We start from the raw sequence: 23,395 nt of genomic DNA, 5'->3' as shown, positions 1-23,395 counted from the left end.
CAACTTGAATAATCTCTATCACACCACAGGGATTTCCAGAACTCTGCCTTCTACGCATTCCATACAATGTGTTACAAAGTGGCATATAAAAGCATGTTTTATTGAATTTTCAAAGCAAGTTGATCTGAATACACATACAAACATACAAAGAAAAAAAATATGAAAGTTAAAATCAGCTGTCTCAGAATCACCCATTTGGCAAAAGGCAATGTACGTTATACATGTATGCACGTTTTATTGTGAGTCGTGAAATTCCTCCTGAAGTTTACTACTTTGAACTCCAAAGCCAGTATTAATGCTTAACCCTTTGTGTGTCTCGAGTGTCAATTGGTAGAAACAAACTCATAGCATTGTACACACTGCCTAAAGTCTGCAGCATGGAAAGAGTTAATATGGAAATAATGCCTCCGTGACACTTTGAGGCAGAGGCATAAAAACCAACCCCATAACCTCGAAAAATCAGTACAGTGTATCACAATGTATACCATGTACGGGTGTCCACACAGACTGTCAATGAGAGACAGAAATGCACTTCTAACTTTGACCTACAGCTGCATTTGTAACAACTGTGCTTCCAGTCAGGGGATGGTTTCCATACCAATTTCATGAAAAACAAGAGCCAGTGCCCGCAGATTATTTACACAAACTTACACATTACATGGCCACATCAATGTTATTTATCAGTCTTTTTTATAATCATTACTCATTTAGCTACAGATACTGACAGTATTTCTCTCCATTCAGTATACCAAAGTGTTCAAAAGAACATCAAAGTAACTGGACCAAAGAAATGGAGATGTAAAGTTACTCTCTGTCAAGTACCTGGGGAAGTAACAACAACAAACAATCTAAGATGGCAGAATAGTTCTATATGAGTGTGAAGTTGAAAATACATGCAATTTGGGTTTAAATGTAACAACAAAAACAAAAAAGACCGTTTAATGTTTTAGGTATTATATCAAGGTAATACTGCAGCTAAAATATACTTTGGCAAAAGGTGACTTTTTATTTCACTTATATCAATCTACACCAGTACTGATACATAAATTTATTTACATGCTGACCCATTTCAATACTGTAGTATTTATAATTTGTCTTTATATTTGACACATGGTACGACTTTCCTTTTGTATTACAATGATTACACATCTTCATCTGCTATAGACTGCATCTATTAAATCTCTTTTCCGTCAACATTTTTATATCTACACAGACATGTTCCTGTGCCACATGTTCTAAACAAACTAATTGCTAGTATATATACTGGTACTTCAACGTATGTATGTGTGTATCTGTGTGTGTCTGTGTCTTTGTGTGTGTGTATGAGTGTGTGTGTGTGAATATTACACAAGGGAAGCTCTTTGGATCAATATTGGCATGCTTTGTTATGGAATGTAATACATTGTAATATGAAATGTGTGTGAAGGCAAAGGTGTTTTTTTTTTTTTTTTTTTTTACTCTAGAGCAAATTCCCCGTCTTTGTATTCTATGAATGAACTGACTGCACATATTCTGTATATCGTCGGGTGCCCGTGCATTGGCCGCTAACGCAATACAAATTGTATTGCGTTAGCGGCCAATGCACGGGCACCCGACGTTATGTGACCGTGCATCACAAAACCAACAAAAAGTCGCACCCCTTGATTTTACATGAGGACTCAAACAAGAGACCCGCGGGTCTAGCGCTCACCTGAGTATCGCAAGTTCACCTTTCACGCAGTCACTAATCTTATTCACAGCTCTACCAAAATTTGACCAGGCATTCTCAAGTAGAAGATGAAAATGTACAATAAGGGCCCAATTTTTTTAAGATTCCTTAATTTGGGGGGGATTGGGGCCCCCGGGGCCCTCTGGGTGGGGCATGGTGCCCATTTTGATAAATTGAGATCCTGACCCCCTAGGGATGCTACCTGCCAAGTTTGACAAAAATCCATCATGAGGTTTTCAGGAGGAAGATGAAAATGTACAATTCAGGCCCCCATTTGGACCCTCCCTACCCAAGAGGGGCACCCCTGGATCTCCTATGAACAAACTTGAAACTACAGTCATTAATGCACTCACTCATAGTATTATCTCAGCTCTATAACTTCTGATTCTAGAGAAGATTTATAAAGATTCCTTCATTTGGGGGGTTTGGGACCTGGGTGGGGCATGGTGCCCATTTTAACAAATTGAGATCCTAACCCCCTAGGGATGCTACCTGCCAAGTTTGGTGAAAATGGGTCATGGGGTTCTCAAGAAGAAGATAAAAATGTACAATTTAGGCCCCATAAGGACCCCTCCTCACCCCCTCCCCTGGGTCCCAAGGGGGGCACCCCTGATTCTGCCATGAGCAAACTTGAAACTACAGTCATCAATGTACTAACTCATAGTATTAACTTAGCTCTATCACTTCTGGTTCTAGAGAAGAAGATTTTTGCGGATTCCTTAATTTTGGGGGGTTTGGGCCCCCTGGGGGCCCCCTGGGGGCCCCCTGGGTGGGGCATGGTGCCCATTTTAACAAATTGAGTTCCTAACCCCCTAGGGATGCTACCTGCCAAGTTTGGTGAAAATGGGTCATGGGGTTCTCAAGAAGAAGATGAAAATGTACAATTTAGGCCCCATTAGAACCCTTCCCCACCCCCCTCCCCTGGGTCCCAAGGGGGGCACCCCTGATTCTGCCATGAACAAACTTGAAACTATAGTCATCAATGTACTAACTCATAGTATTAACTTAGCTCTATCACTTCTGGTTCTAGAGAAGAAGATTTTTACAGATTCCTTAATTTTGTGGGGTTTGGGCCCCCTGGGGGCCCCCTGGGTGGGGCATGGTGCCCATTTTAACAAATTGAGTTCCTAACCCCCTAGGGATGCTACCTGCCAAGTTTGGTGAAAATGGGTCATGGGGTTCTCAAGAAGAAGATGAAAATGTACAATTTAGGCCCCATTAGAACCCTTTCCCACCCCCCTCCCCTGGGTCCCAAGGGGGGCACCCCTGATTCTGCCATGAACAAACTTGAAACTATAGTCATCAATGTACTAACTCATAGTATTAACTTAGCTCTATCACATCTGGTTCTAGAGAAGAAGATTTTTACAGATTCCTTAATTTTGGGGGGTTTGGGCCCCCCTGGGGGCCCCCTGGGTGGGGCATGGTGCCCATTTTAACAAATTGAGTTCCTAACCCCCTAGGGATGCTACCTGCCAAGTTTGATGAAAATCGGTCTTGGGGTTTTCAAGAAGAAGATGAAAATGTAAAAAGTTTACGCACGACGCACGACGGACGACGGACGACGGACGACGGACGACGGACGACGCACGACGCACGACGCACGACGCACGACGGACGCCGGACGAAGGGCGATCGCAATAGCTCACTTGAGCCTTTGGCTCAGGTGAGCTAAAAAGGTGAAACTGGTCAGCAAAGTCAGTCTTGAGTTTTTCATATTTTCTGAAAGAGCTATTCTTCTTTTACATTATTATTAAGTTTAGGATCATAAAATGAATTGGAAAATGTGTTTTCAGCAGTTTTTCTACAAGCCTTTTTTGGTAGAGTAGTGTGATCACGTATGTCTTCTAGAAACCCCTTTTCATTTCTTGAAAATCCTTTTGCGCACTCTTCACTTTCAACTGTAATAACTTTTGAAAGGATAATTCTACTGCTTTGAAAGTTGGCATTAATCATGGACAGAATGTGTTGATTGAGAATGCCCAATGTCAATTCAATCTGATAATCCCATCATTATTGTTGCTCTGATGGTTTACATCCTATTTTTTGTCCCATTCATCACACAGCTAGCACTGCTTGGTATAGATTAAGCGCTTTAATAGACCCTGTACTTCAGAGCCTCTTTTCTCAGTTCACACTTTTCTGGAGCACATGCTTTCTTTCCAATATTTAGATAGGTTAGGAGAGTCCATTTGAGTTGAGTTATACATCATTTTAAAGCTTAGAGTCTGCTCTTTCAGGACCTGCAATTACCAAAAATCCATATCTGGCGACTTTTTGTTGGTTTTGTGATGCAGGGTCACATATGCATACCAGGTATTATAATTGAAAGCATATCAACATGCTTCTGTTATCACCAGGCATTTGGGGATCTGAATAAACTATAAAGCACAGGATGCATTACATTTCCATAGGTAATGACTGGGTATACAGAGAGTTGGTCAAATAATCACTAAACTGAGATGGATGTGAGCTTTCTACGGTACGTCTTGTACATAATTATGTAAATTATTTCCTCTGAAATTAATCTTTTTGGTATCTACGCAAAAGTTGAAATACTTTCTTTGTATTTTACAGCAGAGAGTTGAAACAGACAAGTTTTGAACTCGAAGGAAGTCAACCTGGGTGCAGTGAGCGGCACTAATTAGCATTCAAAGCTGGTATATGCTCTAGACATATTCTCTCTCAATACTGACGGATCATTGACAAGACTATAGCAATGATCATCGTGTGCAGAATTCAACATTCGCTCGACCGATTGTCATCATAAATCTGGATACACTTTACCAACATCTGAAAAGCATAAGAATACATTGTATTTTGTTATCTCCAGTAGGCGAGTGTAACCCAGGTTGATATGCTGGCTGGGAGGCAGGTCCTCAGAAACTGACACCCTCGTGTTTCAAGAGCCACTCCTTGACGTGGAGTCCCCGCCCCGACATGAATCCCCCCAGTTTGCCATCAGCGGCCAACACGCGATGACAGGGGACCACCAATGGGGTGGGGTTGAGTCTCATTGCCCCACCCACAGCCCTGGCGGCTCTTGGTTTGCCCATCACGGCAGCCAGCTGGCCGTAGCTCATCGTCTGTCCAACAGGAATGTCCATCACCATTTTCTCCCAGACTCGAGATGAGAAGGAATCTATAAAGCAAACAGACAAACATACCAAAATTGAGGAAATAAGGGGAATTATAACTGACAAAATATCATAATACAGGGTGTTGCAAGGTCCACAAGGGATTTTAACATGTCGGCAACAGGTTTAAGTTTGTTACCCATTACATTTGTATTCTCAAAGGGGGCTGCCTGGCTAAGGAAGACTTTTTCAAAGTCTGTTTTTGCTTCAAAAACACTTGCCGATGACATATCTATAGCATGGATATGATTTCTGTGAAGAGGAAAACAAGAAAGTATCAATGGTGTTCACAAGATTTATCAACCATACGAAATCTATGCACAAATTTGATTTTCTATGGAAAGTACACATTCCTTTGTCTTGCTACTGACATATCATACTTGCCAACTCTACCGCATTTGGCGGTAGACTACCGCTTTTGAATGATTTCATTAGCATTCAAGCTAGCGCTGCTCGCATAGGCATCCTGGATTCTACCGCTTTCTCAAACGAAAATGTTGGCAAGTATGACATATGTTCAGGGTAATATCACTCTCCCTGTCTTTTGAAGGAGGCAGTAAAGTTATGAGCTCTTCTAGTGTATTATGCTAGAAAAATGAAAACACATTCAAACCTGTCTTAGCGTTCGCTACAGAGAGATTTGGCTGTATATACCCATCTGCCTTGTATATGTACACACAGAGACACTTATGCTGCAAGGTTAATGAAATAGCACATTCATTCTACAAAGAGTCACTTCAAAATTTAAAAAAAAAAAAAAGAGGAGAAGAATAAGAATCAAGACCAATACAGTAAGGTAATTAAATGACATTGACCCTGAGAACAAGTTGCAGCCAAGCCATGTTTACTGAAGAGCATCCACACAATAGCTACTTCTACTTTTTCCACTGCTGTAAATGCTGCTTCAGGGGCATTCTATGATTACTGCTGGTCAGGTGGGGATGTTTTCCAGTATATGTCCTGACACCATCAGTGTACAAAATCTATAATCCCATGACAACAATAATTCTGGCATGTCCTTTTAGTTTGCTTCCTATCACTACTGCAAAGTATCATTGTGGATAAAATGCAATACCAACAGACTTCAGTGCCCTAAAAGTTTTGGTTTAGATTGGACTTAAGTTTCCATTTTTATATATTTTTTTGAGATGAGAAACCTTTTATGAAATATGAATGAGCATACAATCCTAAGAGGAATTCAAAGTTTATTTGATGAAAATTGGTTTTGAAATGGCCACGATATCACAAAACAAAGAGGTTCTATATAAGAAAAGGTGGAACCCGCCTTTTATCAGGACCACTTCGTTTTATTGTTTTTTGAGGGGTAATATCTCAGCCATTTCAAAATAGATCTTCATCAAATAAATTTGAATACGTCTCAGAACTGTATGCTCTTTAATATTCCATCTAAGTGGTTTCTAATTATCTCCCAAAATGTTAATTCCCCATCTCAACCAACACTAAGAAATCCCTTTGACAGCTACAGCTTCAAACCCATGATCCCATTCAAGTGCTCCATCTCTGGACTCAGAAAAATATTCTGTATCTCTAACAACACTGATTTAAATAAGCATATATACAAAAGTTCCCTGTGAAACTAACAAGAAACTGAAGTACCAGACTTAAACTCTGTGACGTGGAGAGGTGGCAGAGGTCTGTCCAGGACTGAATTGGAATCCTTGAAGTAGTCTGTTAGCCAGTCGCAGCATTCTCTCAAAGCCGGTGACCAATCGTCTGGCTCCTCGAAGACACTACAGCTTTTTCTGTCATCAGTGAAGAGGAAACAAGCAAAATAGATGAACTAATATGAGCTATGCGCTTGTTTTTTGGAGTTTTTTTATGATGCTAACTACCGACCATATACATTATACATTATATACACATACTGTGTAATTATATACACATTTATCTATGTATATGAAGAGGGAACAGAGAACAAGCAAACTAGATGAATTTATATGTGCTTGGTTTTTTTTCTCTCATGCTAACTGCTGATCATGCATGTAGAACTAATTTTGTAATCATATATATATATATATATATATATATATATATATATATACAGAAATGTAATAAGAAAATTGGTCTGCTCGGCATCTTGATGATAATAAGTAAACGAATCAGTAGAAGAAGAACGCCGTAAAAAATAATAATAAATCCTAGATCTTGAAGATCTTAAAAACGGAGCATAGCTCTCAAATACTGAAAGGCAAGGTCACACTCTTCATCAGTGCCCATGGTGTGACAAAAGATCTTAATCAAACCCGTTTCTGAAACAGACATGAAAACACGTCTGATCATGGGCAGACGGATTTTGAAACTCACCTTTCAAAGAAGTCACCGCGCTAAACAGATGGAGGTAGCGCACAGTGTAGTGTCCATAGTGACGCATCCAATGACGCGTAGTCATGACTGCAAGATGACATGGCAAATCTCCGGCTCCAAAACAGTGAATCTGAAAAGGGCCTCATCGCCAACAGTCGGAAGAGTAGCAGAAAAAGTACACAGTACAGAAACGTAATAAGAAAATTGGTCTGCTCGGCATCTTGATGATAATAAGTAAACGAATCAGTAGAAGAAGAACGCCGTAAAAAATAATAATAAATCCTAGATCTTGAAGATCTTAAAAACGGAGCATAGCTCTCAAATACTGAAAGGCAAGGTCACACTCTTCATCAGTGCCCATGGTGTGACAAAAGATCTTAATCAAACCCGTTTCTGAAACAGACATGAAAACACGTCTGATCATGGGCAGACGGATTTTGAAACTCACCTTTCAAAGAAGTCACCGCGCTAAACAGATGGAGGTAGCGTACAGTGTAGTGTCCATAGTGACGCATCCAATGACGCGTAGTCATGACTGCAAGATGACATGGCAAATCTCCGGCTGTCTCCGGGTTTGATTAAGATCTTTTGTCACACCATGGGCACTGATGAAGAGTGTGACCTTGCCTTTCAGTATTTGAGAGCTATGCTCCGTTTTTAAGATCTTCAAGATCTAGGATTTATTATTATTTTTTACGGCGTTCTTCTTCTACTGATTCGTTTACTTATTATCATCAAGATGCCGAGCAGACCAATTTTCTTATTACGTTTCTGTACTGTGTACTTTTTCTGCTACTCTTCCGACTGTTGGCGATGAGGCCCTTTTCAGATTCACTGTTTTGGAGCCGGAGATTTGCCATGTCATCTTGCAGTCATGACTACCCGTCATTGGATGCGTCACTATGGACACTACACTGTGCGCTACCTACATCTGTTTAGCGCGGTGACTTCTTTGAAAGGTGAGTTTCAAAATCCGTCTGCCCATGATCAGACGTGTTTTCATGTCTGTTTCAGAAACGGGTTTGATTAAGATCTTTTGTCACACCATGGGCACTGATGAAGAGTGTGACCTTGCCTTTCAGTATTTGAGAGCTATGCTCCGTTTTTAAGATCTTCAAGATCTAGGATTTATTATTATTTTTTACGGCGTTCTTCTTCTACTGATTCGTTTACTTATTATCATCAAGATGCCGAGCACACCAATTTTCTTATTACGTTTCTGTACTGTGTACTTTTTCTGCTACTCTTCCGACTGTTGGCGATGAGGCCCTTTTCAGATTCACTGTTTTGGAGCCGGAGATTTGCCATGTCATCTTGCAGTCATGACTACGCGTCAATGGATGCGTCACTATGGACACTACACTGTGCGCTACCTACATCTGTTTAGCGCGGTGACTTCTTTGAAAGGTGAGTTTCAAAATCCGTCTGCCCATGATCAGACGTGTTTTCATGTCTGTTTCAGAAACGGGTTTGATTAAGATCTTTTGTCACACCATGGGCACTGATGAAGAGTGTGACCTTGCCTTTCAGTATTTGAGAGCTATGCTCCGTTTTTAAGATCTTCAAGATCTAGGATTTATTATTATTTTTTACGGCGTTCTTCTTCTACTGATTCGTTTACTTATTATCATCAAGATGCCGAGCAGACCAATTTTCTTATTACGTTTCTGTACTGTGTACTTTTTCTGCTACTCTTCCGACTGTTGGCGATGAGGCCCTTTTCAGATTCACTGTTTTGGAGCCGGAGATTTGCCATGTCATCTTGCAGTCATGACTACGCGTCATTGGATGCGTCACTATGGACACTACACTGTGCGCTACCTCCATCTGTTTAGCGCGGTGACTTCTTTGAAAGGTGAGTTTCAAAATCCGTCTGCCCATGATCAGACGTGTTTTCATGTCTGTTTCAGAAACGGGTTTGATTAAGATCTTTTGTCACACCATGGGCACTGATGAAGAGTGTGACCTTGCCTTTCAGTATTTGAGAGCTATGCTCCGTTTTTAAGATCTTCAAGATCTAGGATTTATTATTATTTTTTACGGCGTTCTTCTTCTACTGATTCGTTTACTTATTATCATCAAGATGCCGAGCAGACCAATTTTCTTATTACGTTTCTGTACTGTGTACTTTTTCTGCTACTCTTCCGACTGTTGGCGATGAGGCCCTTTTCAGATTCACTGTTTTGGAGCCGGAGATTTGCCATGTCATCTTGCAGTCATGACTACGCGTCATTGGATGCGTCACTATGGACACTACACTGTGCGCTACCTCCATCTGTTTAGCGCGGTGACTTCTTTGAAAGGTGAGTTTCAAAATCCGTCTGCCCATGATCAGACGTGTTTTCATGTCTGTTTCAGAAACGGGTTTGATTAAGATCTTTTGTCACACCATGGGCACTGATGAAGAGTGTGACCTTGCCTTTCAGTATTTGAGAGCTATGCTCCGTTTTTAAGATCTTCAAGATCTAGGATTTATTATTATTTTTTACGGCGTTCTTCTTCTACTGATTCGTTTACTTATCATCATCAAGATGCCGAGCAGACCAATTTTCTTATTATGTTTCTGTACTGTGTACTTTTTCTGCTACTCTTCCGACTGTTGGCGATGAGGCCCTTTTCAGATTCACTGTTTCGGAGCCGGAGATTTGCCATGTCATCTTGCAGTCATGACTACGCGTCATTGGATGCGTCACTATGGACACTACACTGTGCGCTACCTCCATCTGTTTAGCGCGGTGACTTCTTTGAAAGGTGAGTTTCAAAATCCGTCTGCCCATGATCAGACGTGTTTTCATGTCTGTTTCAGAAACGGGTTTGATTAAGATCTTTTGTCACACCATGGGCACTGATGAAGAGTGTGACCTTGCCTTTCAGTATTTGAGAGCTATGCTCCGTTTTTAAGATCTTCAAGATCTAGGATTTATTATTATTTTTTACGGCGTTCTTCTTCTACTGATTCGTTTACTATATATATATATATATATATATATATATATATATATGTATTTTTTATTTTTTTATTCATTTTTTTTTTGTTAGTCTGGCTAAAGGTGCTTTGACTAGATCTGTGTTTATACTGACATGTCTCCTTGATGTATAGTACAGTAACACCCAAACATGTGCCTGCCTTTCTCTCTGGTTTTCATGACATCAAGTCTTTTTGAATTTACACCACCAGTATACATTTTGCAAGTTCCCATAGGAGGCCTATATATTGATGTAGATTTTGATTCACCCAGGTACATGTAGTATGATAACAAGTAATTTCAGTTGAACAGACTTAATTTTCACACTCTTTTATAGTAGGCCTAAGTTAGTGGCTCTCAAAACTTGAATCCTCATACTGTAAGGTAAAAGAGTGGACTCCCATTGTAACAAAGTCCTTGGGACCGGCAGTTTTCTTTTGTTATATTGAAATTTCGTTATAACCAAACAAATAAACAATGAAAAAAGATAAAGTTGCGGGCTGAATTTTTATTTCATTGTAAGCGGAATTTCGTCATTTCCATGTTCGTTATAATGGGAGTGCACTGTATTTGAGAAAAGCAAGATCATGCAGATGATTTCAACAAACTTTCAATAATCTTTGTAGCACATATCTCCTGACAAAATACACCTCACACATAATGTTGATCATAGTACATAAGTCCGTTGAATAATAACAATGGTGATAATTCAAACTGGTAAAAAAAAGAATAATATTGTTGACAATACTAAAAAGAGAACACTCATAGTAACAATAATAAGTGCAAGAACATCAGTAAGAGTGACAATGCCCAAACTCCACTTAGTTATTTATACTCAAGATGTAGCGAGATTGAACGCTTTTATTGGTAATTGAAATTAAAACCACTTTCAGGATATACTGAATGTCATTACAAGTTATCACTCTTATCAGTTGCACCCATCAATGTATTCAACCTACAATGTATGGCTACATACACTCGGGACTCACTTAGCATTCAGCTGAGGGAGAGCCTTTGGAGCCGCCATGCAGATCTTATGCACACCCTTGGGACATCCTGACACGGTCACATGACCAACAGGTGTGGCCAAGACAAATGATGATAGCGTGCATACTGTTTTTAACGGCATCCTGTGTAGTGTGTCTCTGCAGTCTGGCCCACAATATATCCCAACATGTAAAAAGAAAAGGCAGACTGTGATTCAAAAATGAGGCATTGCATGACAAAAATCCACATACCTTGTAGATGAAGTCAGAGAGATGCGATATCTGCAACAGAACTCATATTTATACCTGGGAGGTTTCAGAGAAGAAGAAAGAAGAATTATAATCTCTCCTTTGTATACCCACGCTTTGTGCTGCAGAGAATATTGCATTCTAATTGCAGGAGTTAATAAACTGTTTTGACAATTAAAGACTGTTTCTGTTCAAATATGCATCATTCCTCAATCACAACAAACTGAGCAGGTAGCAGTTCACTGTCCCTGTCAATATCTTTGGCAGCAATTTAACTATACACAGACCAGTTGCTGTCTAAATACGACATCTGCAGCAATGCAGCAATTTATTAAAAATGTTAAAAATATTGAAAACAAGATCTGAAGGGAAAAAATGAAAGGACTTGTTCTGTAACATATACCAACAAGTTTCATTTTAATTTTTATGGAGGTTCTAAGATTTCAACATTTCCTCTGATAATACGCTTTAAAATTGTTAAAATCCAGAATGTCTTCTTTATTCTTCGTTGCCTAATACTGCTATCAAGTAATAACGTTAAACATGTAGGCGCCTACAGGAAACCATGATAGGGTATGGATCGAGCAACAGCTGATGTAGTGATGACTAATTCTCTCATTTCTCTGCTGTCACTAACACTTTCTAATCAAGCTTCAGTATTACATTGTGTAATGGACCTTTTCCTCCAACCTAGTAATAAGCAATAGTCCTAGACAGACAATCTACTGTTAGAAAGTGTCTAGTAGGCCCTACACTGTTTACCAATCCATTTCAAATCCTAGCTCATCCCATGGACCTACTGTAGGTCCATGCTCATCCCAACCTCATCCAACCACGCCCACTTTGAATGAGGGGATTTCCCGACCTCTGAAACCGACGACCCCGCCCCACCCCTCTCTTCACCAGTAGCAGTACGCTTCGCCACCAGGAACCATGTACCAGCAGCAGCATGGCTGCAGTCACTACGCACACATAGCACATGATGCTACACAATCAGTTGTGGGTAGTTCTGTAGTAACTGCAACAAAAATCAGTAACACGGCCCCATGCCCCATGACAGGTCTACAAGCAGCTCTCCAACTTGGGTCTATTATCAATGTAATACCAAAAGTTGCACGTTGATCGCGTCGCGAGGCGAGGGTTGCTGGACAAATGAATACCGAGCGAGTTAAGTCAAAGACCAAAGTTTCTAGTCAAAATAAAATGTCTAGATCAAGAGTGGATGATACAAAATAACGTCAAATTGCACTCACAGTTAGCTCTTTCATCAAACTAAACAAAAGGTCAGTATAGCGACGACAGTTTCTCTGAACACGAGGTTTTACAGTATATTGGAAGTTATCAATTCTGAACACTGCACTGCACAAACATACACTGTTCCTTTTACTTATTGGTGTCATGTGGTGTAATCACCTAACATGTTACTAGAAGCTGCACGCTGCATGCACCCACCACACAGAATCGTCAAGTTCTGTGCAGAGATTTTGTGATGCGCGGTCCATGTGCTAACGTCAGCGTGCGAGTGTTACCGTGTTATGTTTACAGTTAGAATATTCCTAGTCGTCTAAAAGTAATTATTTCATAAAATAGATATCAATATAATTGTATTTATTACGTAAGACTTTATAAAAGTTTGTAAGCAATGATAAATTTATTTTTGTAATATTTTTTGCCGTACTTATAGTGATGTTTATGTTTTGTTTTCAGTGTTTTCCACTCCTGGCATCAATATGCGAAGCCACACTCTTGTACCATCGTACCGACGAAGTGGGGACACGTGTAGCGCGCGAGCAGGCACACACACATTGCAGTCACACTCCTAGTCCTATGTACTGAGAGAAGCGCGCAGCCAACTTGCAGTTTTTTGGTTTGTGCAAGGTCAGTCGTGGGTCACGGATCCGATCAACTTCGTGATGACGTAGCGACCGTCGGCGGATCCGCAGCGCAGCGTACGGGTAGTAAACGCGTACCGCACGCAGCTAGCCGATAGCTAGCTATACATTGTGGGAAAAACAGGCAGCTCAATCGCATATATCAGCACCGCCGCATCGCAAGCTCGGACGGCTGTTAATTTGTGTGTACGCCCACTTTGAAATTCCTGTTTTGGAAATCGTACTTCATCCGCAAGAAGAGTCATTATTTCCACTTTATTTTAAGCTTTCCTGAAAGATACTACCTACCCTATCATCATGCAGTCGGCTATGTGGAAAATCCGTGAACTGACGGATAAAGTGTAAGTGAAACAATATGCTATCCATACGCCGGTGGCCGGTGTTTCTCCTATCTGTTGGTTGGTTCCCGTTGCTAGCAATACGCCGTAGGCCTACTCAGATAAGTTGTACGTCAGCGAGACCGAAACCAAACCCTTGACATACTTATAGTGGAACGCCTATGTAGCATGTAGTACTAGACATACCTGTAGGCTGTAGTGTACTGTTACTTAGTTGTAGAGCCGCATCTCGTAGTATGATAATAGGGACTGACAGTTTGGTTAGCTATCCTTCGACAATTGCCTGTGTGACCATCTTCGTGGATATTTACTAGGATCGTCGTCCAGTAATTGTACGTGAACATTCATTGTAACGTCGACTTTCACTGTACGGTGTAGCCTGTGTAGGCACTCCACCTAACCCCGGGACGCTCCGTATACACAGTTACACACTGTGGGAGCGTCCTGAGTCAATAGAGTGCTATATCGGTAAGCTTGAAAAACATACACAGTCTGTCACAGATTTTCGCACCTCCGTAGGTTTCGAATATCACGAGGAAAAAACGTACTTTTATAGTATACATAAGATTCTTATCTAATTTATACCCTTCGTTCACCTTGTTCTTGTTCACACTGGTCCAATGATCTTGAAAAAACGTTTTTTTCACGGCCATATACGGGTCCGTAGTCCTAGCTCCCCATCCCATTCACCATTTTCGAAATCAGTATGCAGTACACTGCGCACGTAAATATTCATGTGCTGGCGGAGTCGCAATGCGTTTAGCCTTTTGACAAGGCGTGCGCGCGCGCACCCACCCAGAAAGCAACGCAATATACAGCGAGAGGGTTTGCCAACAGTATGATAAGGCCTTGCCACAAAGCTACACGACTTGACGGCCAGCGCATGCGCACAAATCTCAAATCCATTGACTGTATAAGATGTGGTTCTCCCGAGTTCCTCTCGACCGAGTCGCATTTAACTCATCAAACCGAGCAGAAAGGGACTATTGCCAGAACCAAAAGTTGAACGCAGTCAGTCTTCAACATTACATCTTCACTTGTAAGTCTTCATATTGCAGAATTTTTGCGATTTCATATTGATTTTTAGGCGCTATACTTCGCCTGTCATGATCATGTCTGCTACAATGCGCAGCCCCAACACTGCGTGTTGGGGCTGGTCGCAGTTAGCACTCCACCTTGCCACATCACAGGCACAGCAATAAACAGGTGACACACTATTTTCAAAGATCAGTTGGGCCACATCCACAGAGTCAGTAGGGTAACCACCACTACACATGTAACATGCACAGCTTACTAATTACTCAGCACAAATATTCACTCGAACGTTGGTTACCATTAAGTCGCCAGAGCCCAGACATTCACATCGCATGTAGCGCGCGCCATGATCGGAGATCCAGCTGGGGCGACGGATTTTCATCACTCTCAAATTCAAAAAGACATTCCTAATTTACCTTTTTCCTCCATAAAACACAAATAATGGTTAATTGTAATCCCAATGTATCTTACCATATGTATGTCTAATGTCTTGGTCACCTAGGTGACAAAACCATTTTTAATGCGAGAATGTTTTTGATTTCGAATTGATTTCAGGTGGCAGATTAACAAAGTTTTTAAAACATGAAGATGCACAATTAGTGAATAATGTATCCTACATTGAAGTGTGTGTAAGTTTCTATAACACATCCGCTAATAGTACGTGGCGCGCTATGGGCGGCGAACTACAGTGCCTATCGTTAGTTCGCCAACAAGGGAGTGCATATAGGAATTTATACACGCAAGTGGCGACTTAGCGGTAATTGACGTTAATTCAAATCCATCAAAACTGCGCATTATATTGACTTGTAGACAACAATTTGTTGAACGTTAGGTCCGTCCAAGGTCCTAACAGTTAGTCATTAAAGTGATAGTGCTTGCCTGAGCTGTGTTGATTTGTACTGTAAAACTAAGGTAGTAAGGATGCAAGCTACTTTTTGTATTGAATAGTAAATTTAATTTAAACACATATGGTCATGGTGTCATGATTGATACTATTAGTACAATTACTAGATTCACCTAACATCAATTACCATGAAGTTGCCACTTTTTATAAAGATTATTGAAAATAACAGGTAAAACTGATATTTCATCCTTTGATGATCTCGTTATGTGAAAATTAAAATTCTCACCTTTCTCTTCCATGCAGTTTGTGATGAAAACAACTCATAAATTTATGGGAAAACATGTTTATGGTATTTTCCATCTGGCGACCCGACGAGAGTACTACTGCTAGCGTTGAGTGGAGCACATGTTAATGCACAGTCTGCATCAGACCCAGCTGTGCGTACGTGCCCTCGGGTTTTTAATCCAGCACCGATGCACACACAACACATGCAATTTGCCATTCGCCAGTTACTCTCATAGGGTCGCCATCGGACAATCATTCTGTCAGCCACCCTTATTTTCTCTTATTTTTCAAAACACACCCATCATTAAATGGTTCGACCCAGTGCTGTAAATGCCAAAGTTCAATATGATATATGTGACCCGCTACAACAAAAGGATCCGAAAGTCGAAGGAGGAAAATCTTCTGAAAATGACAGGACATTATTACCTAACTCTTCCACTTTTATGTCATACATAACATGACTCATAAAAGTATTCGGTTGCGGAGATATCAATGATTTTATTTGCGCATGTCAAGTGCTTGTGGAAATCAGAGTATCAAGAAAAAAAGGCATAAAGTTTTCCTTCCCACGCTGCAGTTTTCAGACAGTTTTCACCGCTTGACAATAGAAGGTATGTTCCTAGCAACCTCCACGATGTTGATTCAAGCTTAGCGCCAGCGGTCTACGCACGACCAATCAGTAATCAGGATGCCACGCACTGACCAATAAGATCACCCCTCATTGCTAGGAGCGGAGTCTAGCTCCGGCCCTAAATCAAAAATTTCGGACACGTTTCTGTTACGTTGAAAGTCGGAAAATCATGGCCCAGAAAAACGCTGATTTCTAGCCTTTCCTTTGATCATTTCGCTTCGAAATTTTGGCAGATGATAGACAAAACATTACAATACAAAATTATGCCAAAGACAAAAATCTGATTGTTTTGACCAATTTTGATGATGTGACTTCAAAATGGATTTTCTCGGCTCAGCCGTCAGCGACTTTAGGATCCTTTTGTTGTAGCGGGTCACATATGTTTTAACTAACTTTCCTTTAAAAATATCGCCTCCCCCTATGAAAAAGTGGACGTGCCTGACCTGTCACGTGAGCACACTCTCTATGTAGTGTGTGTGTGTCAAACATATTTACCGAATTCAAACACATTTGTTTATCTTCCCAGCCACACATATTCACTTTGACAGAAGGACATATTTTTTTACTTTTGACTTAACGTAAAGAAGAGTCATACACATGAAATAATATAGCACGAGAAGGACAAACAGTGACAAGGGCATGAACGAATGGCGACTTCATGCCATGGTAATGGCTACTTAATGGTAGGTGATGATGTTAGATTAAGATTAACTCTTTATATGCCACGTTTGCATGTCCGACTCAGTCGACGGCGTGCCAACTTTGCATATTCTACTCAACACACAAAGCCGCTTCAACCGATCGATAAATCGCTAATCCCGTGGCACAATGAAAGCGTTTCTCGCGCTTTTGTTCCTCTCACATACGGCTTGCATTCTATGTGGTGATTAACTATCAAGCGGTATGCCCAACTAGACTTGCGTACGTACATTCTAAGTTTCTGTTAGGGTTTTATGTGCAAAAGTCATGCCTTTACAGTAATGTAGCAACTGGTCATTCAAAAGAAAAATTGGAAATAGATTTGTCATACAATTTACATCGAAGGAAAATTTGGCATTCCTCTTTAACGTAGCTCACTATTGTGTCCACCTTAACAGAAACTTGTAGAAGTTATACAAATTGGAAAAAACGAATTCTTTCTCAAAGCATGACTACCTTCGCGTCTCAGAATAACGTGGCACACAGGGGGTTTCCACCATGGCACGTAAAGAGTTAAGATAGGTAGGGCCTAGGCTTAGAACTAATCGGATAGATTGCAAAATCTATTCGTTTGGAGGAGTTTAGATCTAAATAAGTAACATTTTTTGACAACTTGACAACTTGACAACGTACGTGACGACCAGAAAAATCCAGATCTCCAGATGCCTTTGATTGTAGATAGAATCTAGACATCTTTTGACAGTTTTTTCGCTATCACTGAGACAGACAGATGCCTCTCACAGTCTCAGCGAGTCGTATAGGGGTCTAGTACCGGTACTCATAGACACCACTGTGGGGGGTAACCGCATTGCTATTAACATAGTGGCGACCACTGGTTACAGCAGCGCCCCGGGATTATGTTGGGGGTAACTACGACAGCCCTGTCACTGAACACAAGTGCAATGCTTTGCACGTCGTCTGGTCGGGTTAAATGTTGGGGAATGTTTAACCACTGCACTGTCCCTAAAGACGTCCAGTTGAGGTAGACTCCTAGATCTACTTCACTCTCTCTGGACTACATAATCAAGGGATTACGTCTATTCTGTGTGTCTAGATGTAAGTCACAGTCCCAATGTTAGATCAGGTAATTTAAACTTAAATAGTTGAAAAAAATATGGTAGATCTACAGTGTGCTTACAAGCTTTAAAAAATATCAAAGATTTTGGTGGAATTTTCATGGAAAAAGACACAGCTACAAGTGTACCAGCTCGTTAGCACACTAATATTACAACACGGTAGACTCATACTAATTGCATAGCAGGACTTCTAGCATGCTGGTAACTGATCGTCGGCGAATGCAGTTGTTATTTATTTTAAAAAGCGTCACAATCAAGATAATATAAGTGTAGAATATTTGTAACCTCAGTCTATATGCATGCTTGTAATGAATACTTAAAGTCAAATGTTATTTACCTGCCCAGTTACTGTGAACGTGTACTTACAGCTGCTTGGATTAGGTATTAGTGGACAAGCAAAGTTCCCTGTCAACCAGCTGTCACTGTCTCTGTCAAAAGTGATATGTGTGGTGGCAATGTTATCAGAAGTAAAGTTTCAGGTACACTGTTTGTGCCAGATCTTTGTTTGTTTTAGATTTTTTTTAAAAGAAATTTTACATATCTTCAAAGAAATGAGGAAAGTACACTCAACTGATATCAGTGCTGCTGATGAGACGGGTGCTGTTCGTTATTCCGAAGGTTTGCTATTCCGAAGGTTCGTTAATCCGAAGGGTCCTTAATCCGAAACACGCAAATTCCCTATACCTACAGGTTCGTTAATCGGAAAATGAAAAAGGGTTCGTTAATCCGAAAATTTGTGGCGTTATTCCGAAGGTTCGTTATTCCGAAGATTGGCCAATCCGAAAATGAAATTCGGAACAACGAACCTTCGGAATAACGAATCTTAGGAATGAAGAGCCCTCAGAATATCGAACCTTCGGAATAACGAGCTGTAACCAGTGAGACTGCCTAATTGTTACTGACAGCCTCTTTATGCCACAGTCGTAGTGCTTCTAAAATGATGTAATGATGTCATGATTTTGACAAATTGTGATTACCTAATGGCAAGAGTTGAAAATGAAGACAAACAATCGCATGCCCCAGTTTCTTTATTAAAGGACAAGTCCACCTTCATATACATAAGAATTGAGAGAATGCAGCAATATTAGTAGAACACATCAGTGAAAGTTTGAGGAAAATTGGACAATCCGTTCAAAAGTTACGAATATTTTAAGTATCTGCGCCGTCACTGCTGGAATAGAAGATTATTACAGTGTATGATATCACAGGCGTACAACTATATAAGGAAAATAAAAAGAGAATTTCACAAAACTTTACTTTTTGAATAAAGTGCACATTTCTTCGACTTGCTACTGACGTATGTTAAGGGTAATATTATTCCCCCTACCTTCTGAAAGAGAGAAGTCGAGTGTTCTTTTGTTATGCGAGAAAAATGGAAATATGTTGAATTTTCTTTATTCTTTCTTTAAATCATTGTACTCATGTGACATCACAAACTATAGTCTTTTCATCCAGCCGTGACTGAGCAGAAATTAAAAAAATTCATAACTTTTGAACGGATTGTCCGATTTTGCTCAAACTCTCACTGATGTGTTCTACTAATATTGCTACATTCACTCAACCCACATGTCTATGAAGGTGGACTTGTCCTTTAAGTTTACAGTATGGCAAGAATTGGTCTGTTATGAACACATTTTGCATACCTGTTCACAGCTGTATTTATTCTACCTTACGACCCAGGTGGTGCATTTTCCCTTGAGAAATTGAATATTAAATTGTTTTCTGTGTCTACATTTTCTATCAAATGAAATTATACATGTCGGTGTACAATGTCGGTGAATTGTTTTACATACTGTACTGGAGTAGTGGTGCTTGGGACATTAAATATATCTGGTTTATCTCTTCCATGTAGTGAGGATCATCAGGCACATGTAATGCTTTGTAAATGGGAATGTCTCAATCACCACCTGCTGACATCAGTATTATATTTTGTATGTACTGAGAATCTAGCATGAGATTTCAGTGATTTTTTTTTCCCCATAACTAGTCCTCTAACATTCAGTCTGTATTTAACTGATAGTTGTCAAATTGTATCCAGTGCACCAAGATATTACACAGCTGATCAATATCGTGAATTCTTCTTTCTGTTGTAGGACAAATGTGGTAATGAACTACAGTGAAGTGGAGGCCAAGGTACGTGAAGCCACAAATGAAGAGGCATGGGGACCACATGGCACACTGATGTCAGAGATTGCCAGGGAGACTTTCACCTATGAACACTTTCCAGAAGTGGTGGGAATGCTGTGGAAGAGAATGCTGTATGATAACAAGAAAAGCTGGAGAAGAGTCTATAAAGTGGGTGTTGTCCTCTCATAGTACTCAGAATTCTGTTGTACTTTGTCCTTCTTATTCAAAAGGCATTATTTATCATATGTGCAGGTGAAACAAAAACCCAGCTTTAGTGCTTCTAAATAGTTCTAAAATGAGAGTTAGGGATAGAAACAACCAATGTAAAAAATGTTAATCAGTATATTTAATGTTAAGTATTGTTAGACATACAAAATGTGAAAAATAGTTATAATAAAAATGTTCCTAAAATAAACCGTCTACAGTTATGGTTTATTGAGAAATACAGTGATATCTCCTTACATGTTAGGCTTTATTGCCAAATTGTCATATGGTACAATGTTTCGTGATACAACTGACTTACACATATAACATGCATCAAATGTGATAACTCGAACATTTTTTAAATCACTGCTCCCAATGGTAGACAGTACCTTTAACCTTTCTCTTGACTAGACAGTTATTCACTGAATGTAAGATTTTTGCTTGCCAATGCATTGAACTACTGCTATATGTTTATCTGAGAGATGTAAAAACAACAGCAAAATGACAACATGAGAGACCAAAGGCCATTCTTCCAATCCTAGGTATACATCAATTTCTTGTTAAAGTACAAATTTGATTCACTCAAAGGTTACAACAGTAGATCTACAGGCATGTTTTGGAACCTACACTCTAATATGTTGCCATGAATGTTTTGCTTGACCCTGTCTTGATTTCTATGGTTTGTTACCTCCGCCAAAGAGGAGGTTATGTTTTCGTTGCCGTTTGTTTGTTTGTCTGTGTGCAAAATAACTCAAAAAGTTGGGAACGGATTTAGATGAAACTTGCAGGAAAGATTGAGAATGACACAAGGAACAGATGATTAAATTTTGGTAGTGATCCGGAAACTTTTATGTATTTTATGAAGGATTTTCGATATTTTGGCAGGTTAGGTCAATGAACTTGGAGGGTTCAAGCTGCGCATTTTGAGCTTTTCATGCACGCGCCACGCAGCTGAGGGTTGATGACGTAACAAAAGGCTTCTATTTTGGGAATTCAGGCGATTTTTATCATGCATACGTATGGGTGGAAATCACTGACCTCTATGGAAGAACAAGATCATCGGAAATTAGCTGCTTGGCGGAGTTCTGCGCTCTCAAGAGTGCTTTTCTAGTTTGTGGCTAGTTTTGTATGCTTATCTGTTCTACCAAGCACTTATATACTTATCATCCAAGACATTGTAATATTATGTCATGAAAATCTGTGAAGTTATCTTGCTTCTTTTTTTTTTATACAGAGCAAAATGTTAGCATACAATATCTATTTGCTAAGCAGGTTAAACTTTTACTAGGAGGATATTGCCAGCTGTTCCTTTTTTGGGCAGTATTTTGTTCTGTCTTTTGCCAAAATACTGTAGGTTTCATGGAAAATACTGTTTTTCACAAAATTGTCTAACTACATAGTATAATGTGTATTGCAGAAAAGGTAAAAATATGATTTTCCACCAAAAATGCACCTTTTCAGCCCTCAGATTACAGCAATGCTATTTACAAGTTTGGTATCCCTGTAAGAGGACATTAGGGGAACCTAATTATGTTTTTACCTAGCAAGCGAATCTGTGTAGTAATGCTGGTCTTTACCTGCAGAACAGGGCCACGTTAAACCATAGTCTGTTTCACATCTTAATCTTTTTCCCTGCAGTCGTTACTGCTCCTTCAGTACCTCATTTTGAATGGTTCAGAGAGGGTGGTCACAAGCGCGAGAGAGCACCTGTATGATCTGAAAGGACTGGAGTCGTACTCCTTTCTAGATGAGTTCAACAGGGACCAAGGTCTGAATGGTAATGACATGGAGACCTTGCATCATTTACATACCCCCTAATTAAGACGATGCTTAACAAGAAAACAGTGTAGCAGCTTGTTAAAATTCATTTGTATTACTTTATGTATTGCAATTTATTTTAATGTATGCTTTGTGAATGTTTTTTGACCATTGGTAAAATATCAGCTGATAATTACACTGGACATGGCAATACATTAACTGTGATCATTTTTGTGGAAATACTGATTTGCTGCTGCTGCATGACATACATTCTTTCGTCATTGTAGTGTCATTCCATGACTAATGCCTATCAATGTGTCTGTAATCATGTGATCCACTAAAGAGTGAATCTGCACCCTAGATGTCCATGGCTGGCAATTTGGATGTGGGAGGTTTTCAGAGATGAAGAGAATGGCACAATACACGCAAGAGTCATTCTAAATATTATGTATACCTCAGAACTTCATGCGCAGGGTTTGAACCAGCCAAATGCTAGATTAAATCATCTTCTGTTGTGTGATTTAATGATGCCATGTGATGAATTGCTAGTGTGAACAAGGGGTGGGCTTTGGATGTGTGTGTGTGTGTGTGTGTGTGTGTGTGTGTGAGTTTTTCCAGCAAGTACATATAAACATCTTGAATTGTACTGTTGACATCATATTGAAAAGTGTGTGTACAAACTGGTGGTCATTCTGCAAACTTCACCTTTTTGTTGTTGTGTGAATGCATTTACTTCATCACTTTCATGGGAATCACGTCTTGCTTGGAATGAAGAGCCAACTAAGCCATTTTTTTTTTTTTGAGTAAGTCTTATTCATCCTGTTGCAGGTGTATTTGTGTATGTATGTGTGTGTGTGTGTGTGTGTGTGTGTGTGTGTGTGTGTACATGTATGTATGTATTTCAAGGACCAAATTTTGTATCTCATTGCTTTCACTGCATCTTCCACAGTGAGGCAAAAGGTCAAGGATATCATCAAGCTCATTCAGGATGACGAGGCCCTCCGTGCCAAGAGGAAACAGGCCAGGAAAGCCAAGGACAAGTACACTGGCTACGAGGGCTCTACAGAGGGTGGGGGATACAGTAAGTAAACATAACTTTACCTATCTCTCTCTGTTCTCTATGTAAGCTCACTTT

The 23,395-nt window shown here is 40.0% G+C and overlaps 2 protein-coding genes across 2 annotated transcripts in view; one reads left to right on the top strand and one right to left on the bottom strand.

Annotated features, from left to right (window-relative positions):
* Positions 1–4,560: 4,560 nt before the first annotated feature.
* LOC139739803 (methylated-DNA--protein-cysteine methyltransferase-like) lies at positions 4,561–12,755 on the bottom strand. Its single transcript, XM_071650395.1, has 4 exons — positions 12,625–12,755; positions 11,126–11,288; positions 6,463–6,608; positions 4,561–4,850 (listed from the first exon to the last, which is right to left on the bottom strand). Exons 2-4 carry the CDS (start codon positions 11,263–11,265, stop codon positions 4,588–4,590), a joined length of 549 nt encoding a protein of 182 aa, XP_071506496.1. The 5' UTR covers positions 11,266–11,288; positions 12,625–12,755; the 3' UTR covers positions 4,561–4,587.
* Positions 12,756–13,426: 671 nt separating this feature from the next.
* LOC139739821 (uncharacterized) overlaps positions 13,427–23,395 on the top strand; it is a 30,325-nt gene continuing 20,356 nt past the window's right edge. Inside the window, exons 1-4 of the mRNA XM_071650416.1 lie at positions 13,427–13,604; positions 20,265–20,466; positions 22,141–22,279; positions 23,210–23,341. Coding sequence (XP_071506517.1) covers positions 13,561–13,604; positions 20,265–20,466; positions 22,141–22,279; positions 23,210–23,341 — 517 coding nt within the window. The 5' untranslated portion in view covers positions 13,427–13,560. The remainder of the gene's footprint in view (positions 13,605–20,264; positions 20,467–22,140; positions 22,280–23,209; positions 23,342–23,395) is intronic.

This window comes from Diadema antillarum, unplaced genomic scaffold (assembly GCF_040938485.1).
Source record: "Diadema antillarum isolate AM-2024a unplaced genomic scaffold, OU_Dant_1.0 seq00000819_RagTag, whole genome shotgun sequence".
Taxonomy (NCBI): Eukaryota; Metazoa; Echinodermata; class Echinoidea; order Diadematoida; family Diadematidae; genus Diadema; species Diadema antillarum.
The sequence above is the reverse complement of the archived record's forward strand: the minus strand, read 5'-3'. Positions and strand labels throughout refer to the sequence as shown.

Coding starts and splice junctions, on each gene's coding strand:
- LOC139739803 (XM_071650395.1), bottom strand. CDS start 11,265: ATGCCGTTAAAAACAGTATGCACGCTATCATCATTTGTCTTGGCCACA. Junction 6,609..11,125: donor CTCCCTCAGCTGAATGCTAA/GTGAGTCCCGAG, acceptor CACTGATGACAG/AAAAAGCTGTAGTGTCTTCG. Junction 4,851..6,462: donor CGTCACAGAGTTTAAGTCTG/GTACTTCAGTTT, acceptor TTTGCTTTATAG/ATTCCTTCTCATCTCGAGTC.